The 15,816-nt window shown below is 41.6% G+C and overlaps 1 protein-coding gene across 1 annotated transcript in view; it reads left to right on the top strand.

Moving 5' to 3' along the window:
* The window catches only part of TMEM135 (transmembrane protein 135), a 156,559-nt gene extending 147,559 nt beyond the window's left edge, over positions 1-9,000 (top strand). Inside the window, exons 11-15 of the mRNA XM_054269751.1 lie at positions 856-919; positions 1,609-1,685; positions 3,189-3,287; positions 4,735-4,802; positions 6,336-9,000. Coding sequence (XP_054125726.1) covers positions 856-919; positions 1,609-1,685; positions 3,189-3,287; positions 4,735-4,802; positions 6,336-6,468 — 441 coding nt within the window. The 3' untranslated portion in view covers positions 6,469-9,000. The remainder of the gene's footprint in view (positions 1-855; positions 920-1,608; positions 1,686-3,188; positions 3,288-4,734; positions 4,803-6,335) is intronic.
* The last annotated feature ends 6,816 nt before the right edge of the window (positions 9,001-15,816 follow it).

Raw genomic sequence — 15,816 nt, 5'->3', positions numbered from 1 at the left:
GATTAATGTGTCTTCTTAGTTCCGGAATTTATTGGATGCATGAAAAAGATCTCTGGAGGTTTGGTATGTAGTTGAAAAAAACCTTTATCATGGGAAAGAGTCTAGCAGGTACAGCAAATGAGGATGATATGAATTCATGATTAGCTTTGGTATTAGATTGGAATTCAAATTAGATTAATCTAATTTGACTAATTAGATTAATTAGACTAATATAATTTAATCTACCTCCAGTTTTGAAAGAAATGGCAGCAGTAAATTGTAAATTTAAGACACTGAAATGTTACGGGTACTATGTCCAACTCTCTGGACTTTAGTATCACCAGTGCTTTTAAAAAGCTTGTTCTTCAGTTTTGTTGATTTCTTATGGTTTTGTTGATGTAATTTAGTGTTTCTTGATGTGGTAAAGATTACCTAATCAGACCTAATGTGTCTCAATAATGAAAGTTTCTACGGTTCTTAAGAAATTACAATGGGATTTTACATTTCCTTTACAAGACTCAAAAAATGGGAAAGTTTGCCTGCTCACTTATCAATTAAATTGCCTTTTATTGTAACAACTATACCAAGAAGAAGAAGAGTACATTATCCCTGGAAGTGTTCAAGGCCAGGCTGGATGGGGCTCTGAGCAACCTGGTGTAGTGGAAGGTGTCCCAGCCCATGGCAGGGGAGATGGAATGAGGTGATCTTTAAGATCTCTTCCAACCCAAACTATTTTATGATTCTGTGATTATGGGTATTATCACAACACGTTCTTTATTCATCCTGTGTGCTACATGACTAGCTTATAAGGAATACCTGCAGTCTGTGTGTTATAAGAAATAAGTAGGGCTAAGCTTGCATTCTGTTCACCTGCAGGGTACAAGTTGCTTCCTGCGCTGGGTCCGAAACCTTGATGATGAGCTTCATGCACTCGTAGCTGGTGAGTCCATGGAAAGTTTGTGTTGTATGTGTTGGGACTCTGCAAGTGTTCCTCTTGTCTGTCCTCCCATTCCATTTTCAGACTTCTGTGATGAAAATAGGACTTTGTTCCTATTCCTGTGTACATCAAGGTTGTGTCAAAGTGACAGTGATGTTTCAAGTAGTGTCAAGGAAAGAGTTGCAATTAAAATTGTAAGGCAAATTCAGTCAAATGTGGAGTTTATGGTCGGCTCCAAGGACAGTATATCATGGTGTGCATAAATATAAACTTGTCCTTTAATTTGCAGCTGTAGACATGTGAGATGAAAGTACTCACTCTTCCATATTCCACAGAATACACATTGAGCTCCACGGGGTCCAAAGAAAGATGCTTTTACCATGAAATTTGTGTGGTGGTGAGGCCTTCCCTCATGTGCATCTGTCACATGTTAGAACCACAGAGATCTCTCATCCCACAAAAACCAGAGAAATTTGACAGTGTGCTCCTGAGTACGGATTTGTTTCAGCTTTCTGAGACTTTCTCTTTTTAGTGCCACAAACCATATTTGGGCAGCAAAAGAACATCACAGAACTATTCTGTCTGTAGCAGCAGAAATAAATAGTCCTGTGCAGTGTTTGTTGGACTGACACACAACAGTGACCTTAACAATGCAAACCACAACCTTAACAATGCTTTTCTAATTGTTACAGGGTGTCTAGCAGGAATTTCTATGATGTTTTACAAAAGTACAACTATCTCTATGTATCTGGTGTCTAAATTAGTAGAGGTAAGTTATTATCCTCCTAAAGGAGATCTTTATTTCATCTATTTTTCAAGGTAGAATTAAAGAAAATGAACATCAGGGGTTTTATCAGGCAATTCCAGTAAAATAGAAAGTTGTACTGTGATGGTGTTTCACTACATGTGTGCCAAGGGGCAATGACACCATGTGGTCTCATGTCTTTCTTACTTTCTTTTCTTCGACTAATTTTAAATGTTCTTTATCCACTGGAAAGTTCCAAGAATGTCTATTCTGCCAGAAACATAAATCAGACCTAGTCTTAATTGCAGATTTATTGCCAAAAGCTGCAACTTAACTTCCTGCCTTTGTTCCCTTACTTTGGCATTCAACAGTCTAAGATAACTCAGAATAGCTTAGGTTTTGGTCTATAGCTGAAGTTGTTTGTCACTGTACTACAGCTGATTGAATTCCCAGCTTTGGAATGAACTTTGTTCTAATTACTATTCTTCAGGCTTGAATTATTTCTCTGAACTTGCTAAAATTAGGAACTCAGGAAAAAAAAATTAGTTACAGAGTTTGGATATGTTGATTATACTTTTCTAACCAGCATTTGATTTCTTACTGTTATTTTTCCAGAAAATTGAGACTTAGTCATGGTCAGTTCCCCAACACTACCACTGGAATGAGTTGATAAGGTTCTTTCACTATGCATCATACCTGAATCACATATTTCTCCTGCAGAACTTGAAGGCCTTGTTCTCTAGTGATAATTATCCACGTCCATTACCAGAGCAGAATTAATTTTAGAGATCATAAAAAGAAGAAACTTTTTTTTTTGTTACACATAAAATGAAATATAAAAAGGGAAGATACTCTCTGTTTCTCCTCCTGGTTATCCCAGACCAAGCTCTGAAGGCAGTTGGTCATATAAAGGCAAATCTGAGTTATCCATAATGACTTTTAGAACTCAAGTTGTAAAAAAACCCAGTATTATCTTGTATTGCCGATGCTTCTCTGTGGACTTTGAGACATCTTGGCTATGGTGAAATAAGAAAAGTGCTGTGTGTTCTTTCTTTTTTTTTTTTTTTACTACTTTTATCATCTTATGCAAGCCAAGGGTAACTGACCAAAGAGGCGTGTGCTGCTTTGCAAGGTCAGGCTGTGCTCAGGAAAATAAACTGTACATGTTTTCTCAGAAAGTAAAGTATGTGATTTCAAGCTGTTTAAGAACCGTGAATATTCACTTTGTTGGAATGGTTATTGCATTGTTCTTTTGCTTTTTTAAAATTAAGAATTTAACAGAGCAAACTTTCCCCTTTTTATCTTTAGGTTCTGTAAAAACCAAGCTGTTGCTAGTCCTGTTCTGGGCAGTAATAGCTTCTTAGTAGATTGATCTTGTGCAACATCTGTAATCTGTTTTAATCAACATCACATTTGTGGGCATATAAAAAAAGATAAAGTTGATGTGGTTTTTTTTAAAGGTAAAAGAAAAAAGTAAAAAGATACTTTGATTTTGTTGCATTCAACATTTTTTGTTTATTTTTATAGACTATATACTTCAAAGGCATTGAAGCAGGGAAGGTTCCCTATTTTCCTCATGCAGACAGCATCATCTATGCCATTTCTACATCGATATGCTTTCAGGCAGTAAGTATGTTCTCTAACACATGAAATGCTTTACATCAAATGTTGAATGAAAAGAGGAGCACAGGGAGATAGTTCTGTAGAAAAGATGGTGAGATGTAGTGATTCACAGCATCATGCTCCTGCATCCTGATTTTGAGTGTCACTGGGGGAAGGTCAATCCTAGGACTCAGTTTCTCCTTTGCTTACAGCTGAATACATTATACAAAACATTGAATTCTTTGGAAAGAATCTTAAAATGCACTCACCCGGAAGATGAACATTAATGTACGAACTTCCATGAGCATGTGAAAGGACAGTTTTTCAAGTAGGCAAACAGTATAATACAATATTTTATGGTTTTTTTAAATCAACTGAAAGTTTCCACTCACTTAAATTAATATTGCCTAAAATAGTGAAAACCCCGAAGTGTTCCATTTGACACAAGCAGTAGTACCATTTTTTGTACTTCTCAAGTTAGCTATATGCCTTTAACCTCAGTCCTTTTATTGTCTGCATCAGCTAGAAAATCAACTTTTCAGTGCTACCCAAATAGCTCTACTATTCTACTACATCTCACCATTTCTAGACCTTCTGCTGAAACATCCCTGCATGAACTACATATTCTCTGGACCTCCATAACTATTTATATTTTTTGTGCCCCCCAATAAAGAGAATATAAAATGACCCTAAAGCAATCTTCTGCAGTCTTGTGCTTAACAGGATGTTTGAGAGACACTCCTCCTCCTCATTCTTCCCATGTACTCGGGAATAGTTCTAAGTCTAGTATCAAAGTGAATTGATATTTTGGTGCTTGGGATGTGCCTGAAGGTCTCCAAAATACTCCTGACAGGGACAACTGTGTGAGACTAACAGACAAAAAGTTCATATGAGAAAAAAAGGGTTTTTTGGTTACATAATAACTAATTGGAAAACTAATCTAAGACTAGAAACAAATTGCTAGGTTTAGCAGGAAGAAGGAAGGAGAAATTAGAGAAAGGATCTATGTATGCTGAGATGTTTGTTATTCTCTATATTTCTAAGTGACCCGGAAAAGTAATGGAATAGAGAGAAGACATGGATTTTGAATGTATGACATTATTTAGGATAATGTATCATGAAATATAAATATGGCTACAAGAAATGGTGGATCACAAAATGCAGAATGGATAGGGGATTAAGTAGGAGGTAAATTTGGCATCCACCAGTCCAGAGTCGTGCACATAGGAGTAATGATTGTTGTTGCCTTCTCTGCAGTGAGACGTAAGTTAATTGTCATCATGGTAAAATACTGTATTCTGGGAATATTTGTCTGTGCTGGTGGTGGTCATACAAGCATTGAATTCAGCAGAGAGCAGTAAAAATGAGTTCCATAACAATCCTTTTGCTGCTGATTTTGGCTACCTAATGTAGCAGATGAAACTTTTGCCTGACACTGTCAGCTGGCACTGACAGAATCCTCTCCTTGCAGGCTGTCATGGAAGTTCAGAACCTGAGACCTTCATACTGGAAATTTCTTTTACGATTAACAAGGGGCAGGTATGTACTCACGGGTGTGTTCTAGCTTGTCTAAACCTGTCATTGATCACACTCAGCTTTCTGTGTCATTCACTGCCAGCAGCAGAGTGCTACAAGTACATGAGGGCTAATTTCCTGTGGATTTACTTTGCTTTTCAAATGGTTTTCAGTACCCTTGAAGTTCTTTGCTGCTGAAGTGACATGGCTGGGTTTAGTGTAATGACAGGAGCAGACTGCTCTAGTGAAGACAATCTAGCAGATGAGTATTTTACTTGAAGCCTTTTTAGCCCACCCTACAGAGGGTGAGATGCTTTCAAGTTCTATTGGAACATGAAGAATCCAGTAAATGACTGTTGAAGAAATCAGTATGTACAGTGATTGACAGCATGGTATTACTATGGGTTTAAAAGCATTACTGGAAATGTCAGAATATCTCCTAAGAATACTTGAAAGTTTCAGTACTTTTTTATAGCTGTTTCAGTTGGGAAAGGGTTTTTTTTTCTTGGAAAGCTAATGAAAAATTTTCACTGATCATAATCATGAATATACACTGTAATATAGTGGATGTTTTTCCTCTTTGCTGCAGGAATCTAAAAAACTTTCTTTTAAAAAGAGATCTTGCTGTAACTGACTTACAAAAATACAGTTTTGTGAATTGTATACTGTTATACTGGTGCAGTGTGTGTCAGGAACAAGGCCTCCAAATCTTGATCAGTTTATGAATGGGGTTATAAAAAGTAATGTTTCTCGTGACAACAAGCTCTCCAGGCTGTAAAATTAGAAGTGAAATCAGAGGCCAGTCCCTGGAGCATGTTGAACCTACACTCCCCGTGGCACAGTACACACGACGTGATTGAATACATTGCAAGATTTAGTGGGAAGCTTTCCTTGGGATGCCTGGAGGCAGTCCTTAGGCAACCTCTGAGGCCATACAAACATGATACAGGGAATGATGTCAGTACAGATGTCCAATTTTGGCTGCATTTTATCATTTTGTACTAATCCTAAGCTTGCCTTAATTGAAGGAGAGGAAGGAGTACAAATTCTATTCTGCTCATTTATTTTATCTGAAGCAAATCCCTCTAATAGTAATTTTGACACTGTCTCCATAAAGGCAATTTCTTTTGATATTTCATACGCTTTTCATTCTATAGTTGTGAAGAACAATAAAATGGAAGTGGGTCGTAACACCCAGAAAATTGGCATCCGGACTTGGACAGGCAGGGCCACAGCTTGCTCTGGAGTGAGAGAGAACAGCAGTATATTTTGGTTTGGTCTTTTTTTTGTGGAATTGAAGGTAAAAGGGGACCCTTCCTCTTTTTCATAAGTTGCATTTTTGAAGTACACTAACACAAACATTATTCGCCACATTTTTCAAACACAATTTTTTAAAAAATCGTTATTGCCTGAGGTGAAAAACTTTCAATATCTGAACAGTGCAGGTTGAAGCCTATATGTCACAGATTTTAGTAAACTTTTGTGACATGAAATAATTTTATTTTTTCATAAGCAAGTGAGTCATGTATTCATACTTTCTTGTCTTTTCTTTTTCAGGTTTGCTCTCATGAATAGGAAAGTTTTAGATGTGTTTGGTACTGAAGCATCTAAGAACTTCAAGGATTTCACACCTAAACTTGACCCAAGATACACAGTTGTGCCACCAGAGCTACCACTGGAGCTGTCTTGAACACAACAGTGTGGCTTGACATTGAATGTGATCAGCATTTTGTCCTGAAAAGTTAATTAACTTGACAGTCGTATATATGGAGGAGGACTAGGGCTCCACTTCAGTATTACTTCAATGAGAAAAGCTTTTTACCAATCAGAAATACTGAAGCTTTGCAGGGAGGTGTGGCTTAGTGATTAAGCCCCCTCCATAAGCAGAAAACATTTCTGGATTGCTATAGTTGGTTGACAGTATGGTAGAATCCTGAATGAATTAAACAAATGAGTAATATATTTAGAGAAGTAAAACATAAATATGCTTCATAATTTCAAAAATTCCATAGTTCATACCAGTAGAATATTTCTTGGTAAAACTAAAAGTAATTCTTAATTTAGAAATGAAGACAATTGGCATAGTTTAGGTCCAGAATTTTACCTGATCTTAAAAAGATTGCAGTCTGGTGAAAATGCCTCTCTGGTTTTTCAAATTGCGTCACTGATTTGTCTCAAAAGAGCCACCACCCCCTCGTTAGTTAAAATTAGATTATTTTTTCACAGCTGTGGTTGCAAAATAAGGCATTCCTTAGGAAAAGAAAACGCATATTGATTCAGAAATCACATTCCAGGGCTGTAAATTCCTCTGATGACACAGATAACAGGCAAGGAAAACAAGAAGGCGGTTCCAGTGGCTGCTGTGCGCTGAGGAGCGGCGGGTGTAGTGCTCAGCATCTGCCAAGTGTAAAAGGACACAGCTGGCAGAGGAAGGAATGAAACATTCCAGCCTCTGAGATGGTGTTGGAAACAGCAGACAGTTACAAAAATAAAAAAGCCAAGAACAAAACAAAACAAAGCAAAACACCCGCCCACCTCCCCCCTCCCCAGATAAAATATACTGAAGCAAAATGTTTATTTTTGAAAGGGTTTGACATTGTCACCTTAGATGGCATTGGGTTGTTTGTTGGGCTGCAGCACCAGCCAGTGTTTCAAGCATTTCTTTGGAAGAGAACTGACCCCTGAGGTTAGGCTGTTGCAGAGAACAGTTTTGACAATCAGATTAATAGTCTTTTTTCCTTGTTATTGGTGAAGAGTGGTTTTCCACCAGGCTATCGGACTCACGACTGGCACAGTTACATTAAATTTTATGTGGTACTCAATGCAAATAACTACCTACACAAAGTCCATCTCATTTTTAGTGTACATATTTTCACAGATTTGTGTTCTAAAGTGAAACCTTGACATGCTAATTGCTTTTTTTTTCCTTTGCTTTTTTGAGCTTTTTTAATTATAACCCATTCTGGTGGTGCTGAATGGTGTTCATTACCCTAGAAGTTAATGAGAAGATGAACTATATTCACATTCAACTGAAAAAACTGAAAAGAAGCGAGATGAGCCAGGGAAATTGCAGTAGGTTTGCATGTATTTTAAAAACAAAAAAAAAAAGAAGAAATCAGTGTTTTATTGGAAGTCTTTATCAGATAATATGAACCGGACTAATTAGTAGACTCTCTGTCTTGTAACACTGTAATCTTACCCCAGCCATAACCATATTTTAATTCCAATTAGCTGAATTTCTTACTATTGAATATACTATCAAATATAAATTTTTATCAAATTTATTGTCATGATAATTTTACAAATTTGTGCGCAAAATCTGCTTCTTCATCAGCTACACGAACAGTGATGTTTCATCACTGTTACTAAAGGTGCTTCATCCTTTTAAACAGTGGTTGTCCAATTTAGTGTGACTAAAGTTCTACAAGCTAGTTTGCATCCAGTATTTTGTTGCTTGGAATTATATTAGAATTCCTCAAAAGGAAATAAAAGTTAATTGAACAAGAACTTGAAAAGGATTGTAAGAGATTTGTAGTGTTTTTCCACTGGAATATGGTCTGAAGTATTTGACCTTGTAAAGTCTGAGAAGTTATATATTTTAGGTGGTATATTAGAACTCACACAATATATTATGAATACTTTCTAGTGTAACAATATACCATTCTCAAACTTAAAGATATTTTATAGATGGGTTAAGTTACTCCACTGGAATGACAATTGTGATTGTTTCTCTATTTGAGGGGTTTTTTTGGGAAAAAAAATCCAGGAACTACATCTCAGCAGCTAAATAACAGTTTTGTCTATGTTTTTTGCTTCCAAAATTCACAGTTGTTTCAAGTTATTTTCATGTAATATAAAGAGAAATTAAAAATTTTTAAATTATTTTTATTCAAATTGAATATATGTAAGAGAAAAAAAAATAAAGTCCTAATGTTCTTCCCAATAATAAACAGTTGCTGCTTTAAAAAGTGACCTTTTTGGCCATGTTGTTAATAAGCTCTCTAGAGTTGTAAGTGAAATGAAGTCATAGGATCATACAATGGTTTGGGTTGGAAGGAAAGGCCATCTAGTTCCAAAGCTCCCTGCCGTGGGCAGGGACACCTTCCACTAGACCAGGTTGCTCAGAGCCCATCCAACTTGGCCTTGCATGTTTCCAGGGATGGGGCATCCACCATCTATCTGGGCAACCTGTGCCAGTGCCTCACCACCCTCCTTGTAAAAAGCTTCTTTCTATATCTAATCCAGTGGACTCTCCTTCAATTTGCAAGCATTAGCCCTGGAAGTGATTCCTGGTGGTGAAGGAACGCCAGGAATGTGACTGTGCATTTAAATTTGTTGCAAAATAAAGTCTTAATGCAATGTCAGTGAAGAGTGTCTTGGTTTGGAAAGACAGGAGTCTGCTAAGGAAGGCAGGAGCCTCCCCTGAAATGGAGAATGTAAACCCTCCCCACCCCACCGAATTGCTTTTAAATTAAGGGGCTCTCAGGCAAAAAATATGGGGACAGGTAATAACAGTACTTTAATAGGGAAGAAAAAATAAAAGGTTGAAATAAACAATGCAGTACACTAGAACAACACTGACAGAGTCTGAACCCAACCTGATGCCCTGTGGGTCAGGGTGTTGGTGGCAGTCCCATTGGAAATGTGGCTGCAGTCCTCCTGAAATGCCAGGGGAGGTTCTGTTGGAGCAGGGGGGTCCTGTAGAGAAGGATGTATTCTTCCTCCAAAGATCCAGTAGAAGAAGAGGCAGCTGCTGTTCCTCTGGGGAATCCAGTGGAGAAAGCCATGCTGGTGTCTCAAAACCTCTGGATTATATCTGGGTAGCAATGCTTGGCTCCTCCCCCTGGGCGGAGCATCTCACAATGGGATGTTATAGTTCTTATCAGTCATGCACTGACATTCAATAGCCTGTTATCAACACATGTCCCCTCCCGAGGGAGGAGTGATTGTGGTCACTCAGAGAGAGAGATAAGGCATACTGCCGACTTGACAAATCTACCATGCAGATGGTAATGGAATACATCTTGCATTGCAATCTGGAACAAAGAGGTAACACCAGGGCGGTTCAGCTGGCAACTTTAGCTCTGCACTTCCATGAGTAATGAGGTGAGTCGATGTTGCTGTTTCTTTTTCAAACAGAGCAAACCGCAGGTCGTGATGTGTGGGCAGGGAAGAGCCACACAGCCTGAGCTCTGCTGGCCGTCTGGCTGGATGGTCAGGCCACATGTGGCTGAAAGGCCAGCCCTTTCTGCCTCTTGATGTTCATCATCACAGGATGGTGGCTCTCTGATGATGCCAAACTTCCTGCAAAAGTTTATTTTGCAGAGAGGAATACAAGGGTAGGTGGGAAGCGGTGGGTCAACCTGAAATGTCACAGTTCTGCAGTAGAAATTTGGGTGTCCTTAGGGAGTCTGCTCAGGGCAACAGTGCTTGGCTCCCTGCAGGCATCTCAGGAGGCTGGTGCTTCCTCACCCATGGCTCCCAGAAACAAGCATGGCCTATGGCTTAGTTTTTCATCCCTCCCTCACCTCTGCTCATCCCAGTGTTGGGTCATTCCCCTTTGTGAGCTTCCCTTCCTTTTTTCCAAGCCACTGTGCTTTTGCCTATGTTTGAGGACATGAGAAAGTTTTTTTCCAGATTCCTGGTGACATCCCAGGTAGAAGAGTCTGCTGTGGTCTGAGCCCAGCCTTATGCTCAGATTCAGAACAGCTTGTGTGCAGCTTCAATTGCCAACTCTGTCAGAGGAAAATATTTCTGGACAAGTGGTCCTTGAGTGTGCGTGCACTGACAAGGCACAAAAAGGTAGCAAGAAAATCAGTGAGGATTGTACTGAGGTTTTATGATTCTGAGGATTTTTTTTTACACAACTGCATTTAACTTGGGGGAAGAGGCAGGGCCCAGGCTTTCTATGTCTGGACTCAATGGTTTTAGAAGTCTTTATCGACTTATGTGATTCTACACTAGTGTTATGAGCCCTTACTCTGGTGCAAAAGCACAGGACTAGGGGGATGTAGCAAAATGCAGTTCCAGTCAGTGAAGTCATTTTGGTGGCTGTAGTTTTGTGCCTAAATATTTGTCCAGAGTTTTCCATTTCCAGATTGGTTTTTCTCTCAATTTCCAGGGGGAGGGTGCCTCACAAGTCATGTCCTTCGACAAAACCAATACATTTTCTCTCCTACCTTTGAGAATGCAACAGAAAAATATGACAGTTTTCCTTGAGCTACACAGTTTGCTTGGGTTTTCTTACTATTTAGTAGCAGATCCTGGATGCTTTATTTATCCTGTAGATACCTTAACAATAAGATTTTAAGGCAATAATTTTTCCCCCATAAGAAGCCTAAAACTGCCATTGTGGATATACTGGCAAAATCACCCAGTGCTCCTCCTTGCCTTTAGCCACACTGGAATGGGATCCCTTCACTCAGGATGCAGCACTCACCTTTTGCAGCAGATGGATTATGTCCTTCCATCTCCATCAAACAGGACACTTGCTTTACCAACATGCTGCTTTGAATATGGCAAGCAGAAATGTGAACTAGAGCCCACTTTAATCCCAAGGACCATTTTTTTTTCCCTGGCACAGGCCAGGGAGATTCTACTCACTAATTAAAATGGAGAACAGTCAGAAGAATTCTAAACATTAATGCCAAAATTTTGTGCAGGGTAGAGGAGTCTGTTGGAAATCCAGGTGAATGAATAATCTCCTCATGCTGGTGGAATCCAATGGATGATTTTTCCCTTCAGCTGCCACAATGGAGGGATAAAAGGTGCTGCTGTGGCTGTTGGAGCAGGAGCTGATGAGACTGTTCCCAGGCCTGCTTGAAGTTTACAGGAGACCTGATCACATGGTCAGGGACAGAGGCAAGGCTTTTTTTCTGTATTTTTCTAGTATTTTAGAGTGAAAGCCTATTTTCCCATAACAGACAGTAAAAACTTGCAAGAAAGGGCAAATTGGGCTGGGATGAACAGATCTGATGTGAGAGTCCCACCTTAAAGTGCTGCTGATTGCACTGCATTGATACAAACATAAAAAACCTAGTTCTAAAGAACCCAGAAATGTTGGTTTGCTCTTTGTCTATTGGCTGCAAAACAAATGAAAAATGAAAGAAATTTTTCCCCTCACCATGATAAGTAACTCAACTGGGAAACTCCTTTCCCTTGACCATTTACATTAGTTGAAAAAGTGACCAACATGTCAGCTCTAACTATACCCAAAGGCTTGAAAAAGACATTGCCTCATGTGGTGCAGTCCTTAACCCATCGCCATCACTGCCACATGGGTTTGAGACAGTATTATCTGTGCATTATGTTCACCTACAGGAGCTGTGGGTAGTGTGCAGTGTGGAACAGTCGCTTGGATAAAAGTCATCTTTGAAGGCACATGGCCTTGATTTCCCAGCTCATGTACCAGGGATGATGAAGAAATCCAGTTGGTTTATATAACAGTACAACTTAATCCTCTGCAAGGTCACAGGGACAGCAGGGAGGTGTCCTGGAAATCAGCAGGTGTCCTGGAAATCAGCAGGTGTCCTGTTCAGCCAGGTGCTCTGTCCCACAGCTGTCAGTGGAGCACAAACTGCTGTGGATCCAAAAACACAATGATGTTGCTCATGCAGAGGATGTCAGGAAACGAAAAAGCTGGTGTGTGCCCTGATAGTTCTACTTCATGCTTGCAGGCTTACAAGGATCAAAGACATCCCCTGTCATGTGGGTTTTTCTGTATGGAACCAGCTTCATCTGCCCAGGCACAGCCTGCTGGAAGCCAGGCAGGAAACCAGTGGCCACAAGAAAAAATGGGATTGTTAAGCCCAAGGCCACTCACCACCACAGGCTTCCTCTGATGCCTTGGAGCCTGTTTCTCAGGTCCCTGCTGGAGTCAGCCAGGACGGGGCGGATTAGAGCAGTCCCAGCAAAGGGGGCTGAGCCAGACTGGCTGCTGCCACCAGAGCTGTGCCCAGCAGCTCCCCACCATGTGCAACACGCAGAACAAAGCTGCTCTGATGGAAAACCTTCCCTTTGATGGTGCCCTTCACATGCTGGCCTGCCTGGGAACTCAGCTCCATGCAGTCTCCGATGGTCAGATGTTTGTGAGCATGACTTCAGCTTCATGTGTCTCTGGGAAAGAGGGAGCCTGGATACAGCCTTCACAGTGCTCCTGTGGGAAGCTGAATGCTGAAGTCTTGCTCACCTCAGCTGGAGTTTCTGCTCACCTGTCTGTCCTCCTTCAGCTGCATGGTCCTCATTCAACCCCATGGTTACCTGCAGCTGTTGAAGATTATCTGCATCCCAGCTCCAGGGCTTGTAAACTCCAAAGATGACACAACAGGAAGAGCTCAGCCTTTTTGCTCAGCTGGGAACAGCAGCAGTGGGGCTGCCCTTAGCTGAGGATGTGTTTGGCTTTAATGCTGGTTTTGATCTGTACACAGACAAGGATGCTGGGCAGGAATTATTGCTTGCTCCAGCAATCATAATACCGCTCAGCATGGGATTAATTTTTGATTCCATGAGTTAGTTTTAAATTATTTTGCTGTAATAAGTTGGAGTGGGAAGAGAATATTCTCACAAAGATGAGACTGAGTCCAAACAAAACAGTGTATGTAGCAATGGAACAAATCTTCCTTTGAGCTCTCATTCTTAAGAGTTTTCTGTTTGATAAGGAAAGAGTGACCTTTTGCTTGCTGTGTTGGGCAATGTTGTCCAGGACTTGACAATAAAAGCACTTTATGCTGCCATGTATAAGCAAGGTCTTCCCCGCCTTCTGTATGCTCCCTCCTGCAGTAGTTGAGAGCACGGATTAGATTCCTAAGTGACTTAGAAGTATCAGTCTCCATTTTTGGAAGTTCAGCTTCAAATCATGATTCTCAAAATCCACCTGAGGTTCAGTTTAACTTGACAGTAGTGTGCTCCTTTCAGTTGTGAAAACCTCCAAGGACCCTGCCCCTTCTGCATGGATTTTGTGAGCTGTGATAATGCTGAGAAGCCTTCTGCCTCCCACAGGCCCACAAGGGTGCAAGGGTCCCTTTGCCAAGGCCAGTCCCCTAGGGCAACCACTGACCAGAGGGAATGAGGTCTGGCCCATTTAGACTCCTGGATATGTCCCAAGGCCTGCTGGCTCTGTCCTGGTTGGTCCTGGCCAACAAATGTCAATTTGTTGAGCTTACAAACAAATTAGCTCTGAGAGCTCACCTTTTCTGTCCTAGCAACATCCCCTGGCACCCTTCAGTTTAGAGATATGGATGCAGCACTGATGCATGGCTGGAAAGCTGCCCCTTGGAAAAGGCCCTGGGGCTGCTGGTCAGCAGCAGCTGAACGTGAGCCAGCAGTGCCCAGGTGGCCAAGAAGGCCGATGGCTCCTGGCCTGGATCAGCACTGGTGTGGCCAGCAGGAGCAGGGCAGGGATTGTCCCCTGTACTTGGCCCTGGTGAGGCCTCACCTCAAATCCTGTGATCATTTCTGGGCCCCTCACTGCAAGAAGGACATTGAGGGGCTGGAGAGTGTCCAGAGAAAGGCGATGGAGCTGGGGAAGGGTCTGGAGCACAAAACTGGTGAGGAGCGGCTGAGAAAGGTGGGAGTGTTTTCCTGGAGGAAGAGAGGCTCAGGAGGACCTTCTCACATTCCATAATTGCCTGAAAGGAGGCTGTAGCCAGGGGGGACTCAGTCTCTTCTCACAGACAAAAAGCAATGGAACAAGAAGAAAAGGCATCAAGCTGTATAAAGGGAGGTTTAGATTGGATATGAGGAAAAATTTCTTCGCAGGAAGGGTGCCAAGCATTGGAACAGGCTGCGGAAGAAAGTGGTGGAATGAATCACTGTCCCTGGAAGTGTTCAGAAAGCATGTTGGTGTGCTGCTTAGGGACATGGTTTAGTGGTGGACCTGGCAGTGCTGGGTTAACTGTTGGACCCAGTGATCCTGGTGGTCTTTTCCAACCTTAATCATGACATGATTCTCTGAGGAGGGACAGGGCTTCCCACACCTCCAGCACTGCCAAGGGGCTGCTGCTGCACAGAGCAGAGCAGAGGGAGGAGAGGCATGGCAGCCTTAGCTGGAGGATTGACAAAGATTTAGTTGTGATTTAGACTTGTCAAGGCAAGTCTCTGTGCCTTTGTTTTTACAGGAAGTTTCTGATTCCCAGTTGTCGCTTACTGCTGCTAAAAGGGAGGAAAGTGACTCATGGAGTTTCCTATTGGCCTGAGGAGATATGCAGGGAAATGACTTACTAGGGACTGCCCAGACAGCCTGGCAGCAAGGGAGAAATCAGGCAAAAAGGTCTCAGATTCATTATCGTGGCTGCAAATTAATTGCCTGAGCCAGTAATGCACATAAACACATTTCTCCTGTGGGCAGTCACTGTGGGAGGGAGCGGTGCTGCTTTGCCAAGGGCCGGGGTCAGACAGGGTGATGTGCATTTTACAGCTTTAACTTCCAAAATTTACTGCACGGACAAAGCAGGAGAGGAAAGCAGAGATGGCTGTGCCTGTTTCCTCTTGCTCCCCCCTTTGTCCTTCCCTGGAAATCACCATGAATTCACTAGGAAGTGCACAGACACATGTGTGCTGCCAACAGCCCATGCTGTCTGTGGTCCCTGCTACAGCCAGGCTCCAGGGCAGAGCAGCCAGCACGTCCCAGGCAGGCCCATCCCATGGGCTGCTGTGGTGGGTGCCTGGGAGTAGGAGGGGCATCTCCATCCTCCCTCCTTGGCCAGAGAAAACTTCCTAGGGGAGATATCCTAGAACACAGATGGAGCATTTTCATGTTCCAGGGGGAAAACCTTGATGGGAGGATGCACTCTGCTCTCGTCAACATCCTTTTACTGCTTCTTTAAACAAAATACCTTTTTTTGCCTTTGAAGTCAAGAAATGAAGGAGGAAAACATGTAACTACCATGTGAGGAAAAGCAGCCCCTCATGAGATACACAAAATTTCTGAAAAGTTATGTGAATCTGAGCCAAACTCCACAGGGAAGAGAGTTGTGCCAACAAAACCATGAGGCCATGAAAATGGTATGGGGAGGAGAGGAGAGGAGAGGAGAGGAGAGGA

This window comes from Melozone crissalis, unplaced genomic scaffold (genome assembly GCF_028551555.1).
Source record: "Melozone crissalis strain CALT ecotype California unplaced genomic scaffold, PUWL_Pcris_2 ptg000008l_1, whole genome shotgun sequence".
NCBI lineage: Eukaryota > Metazoa > Chordata > Aves > Passeriformes > Passerellidae > Melozone > Melozone crissalis.
Note: the sequence above shows the minus strand (reverse complement) of the source record. Positions and strands in the feature narration are given on the sequence as shown.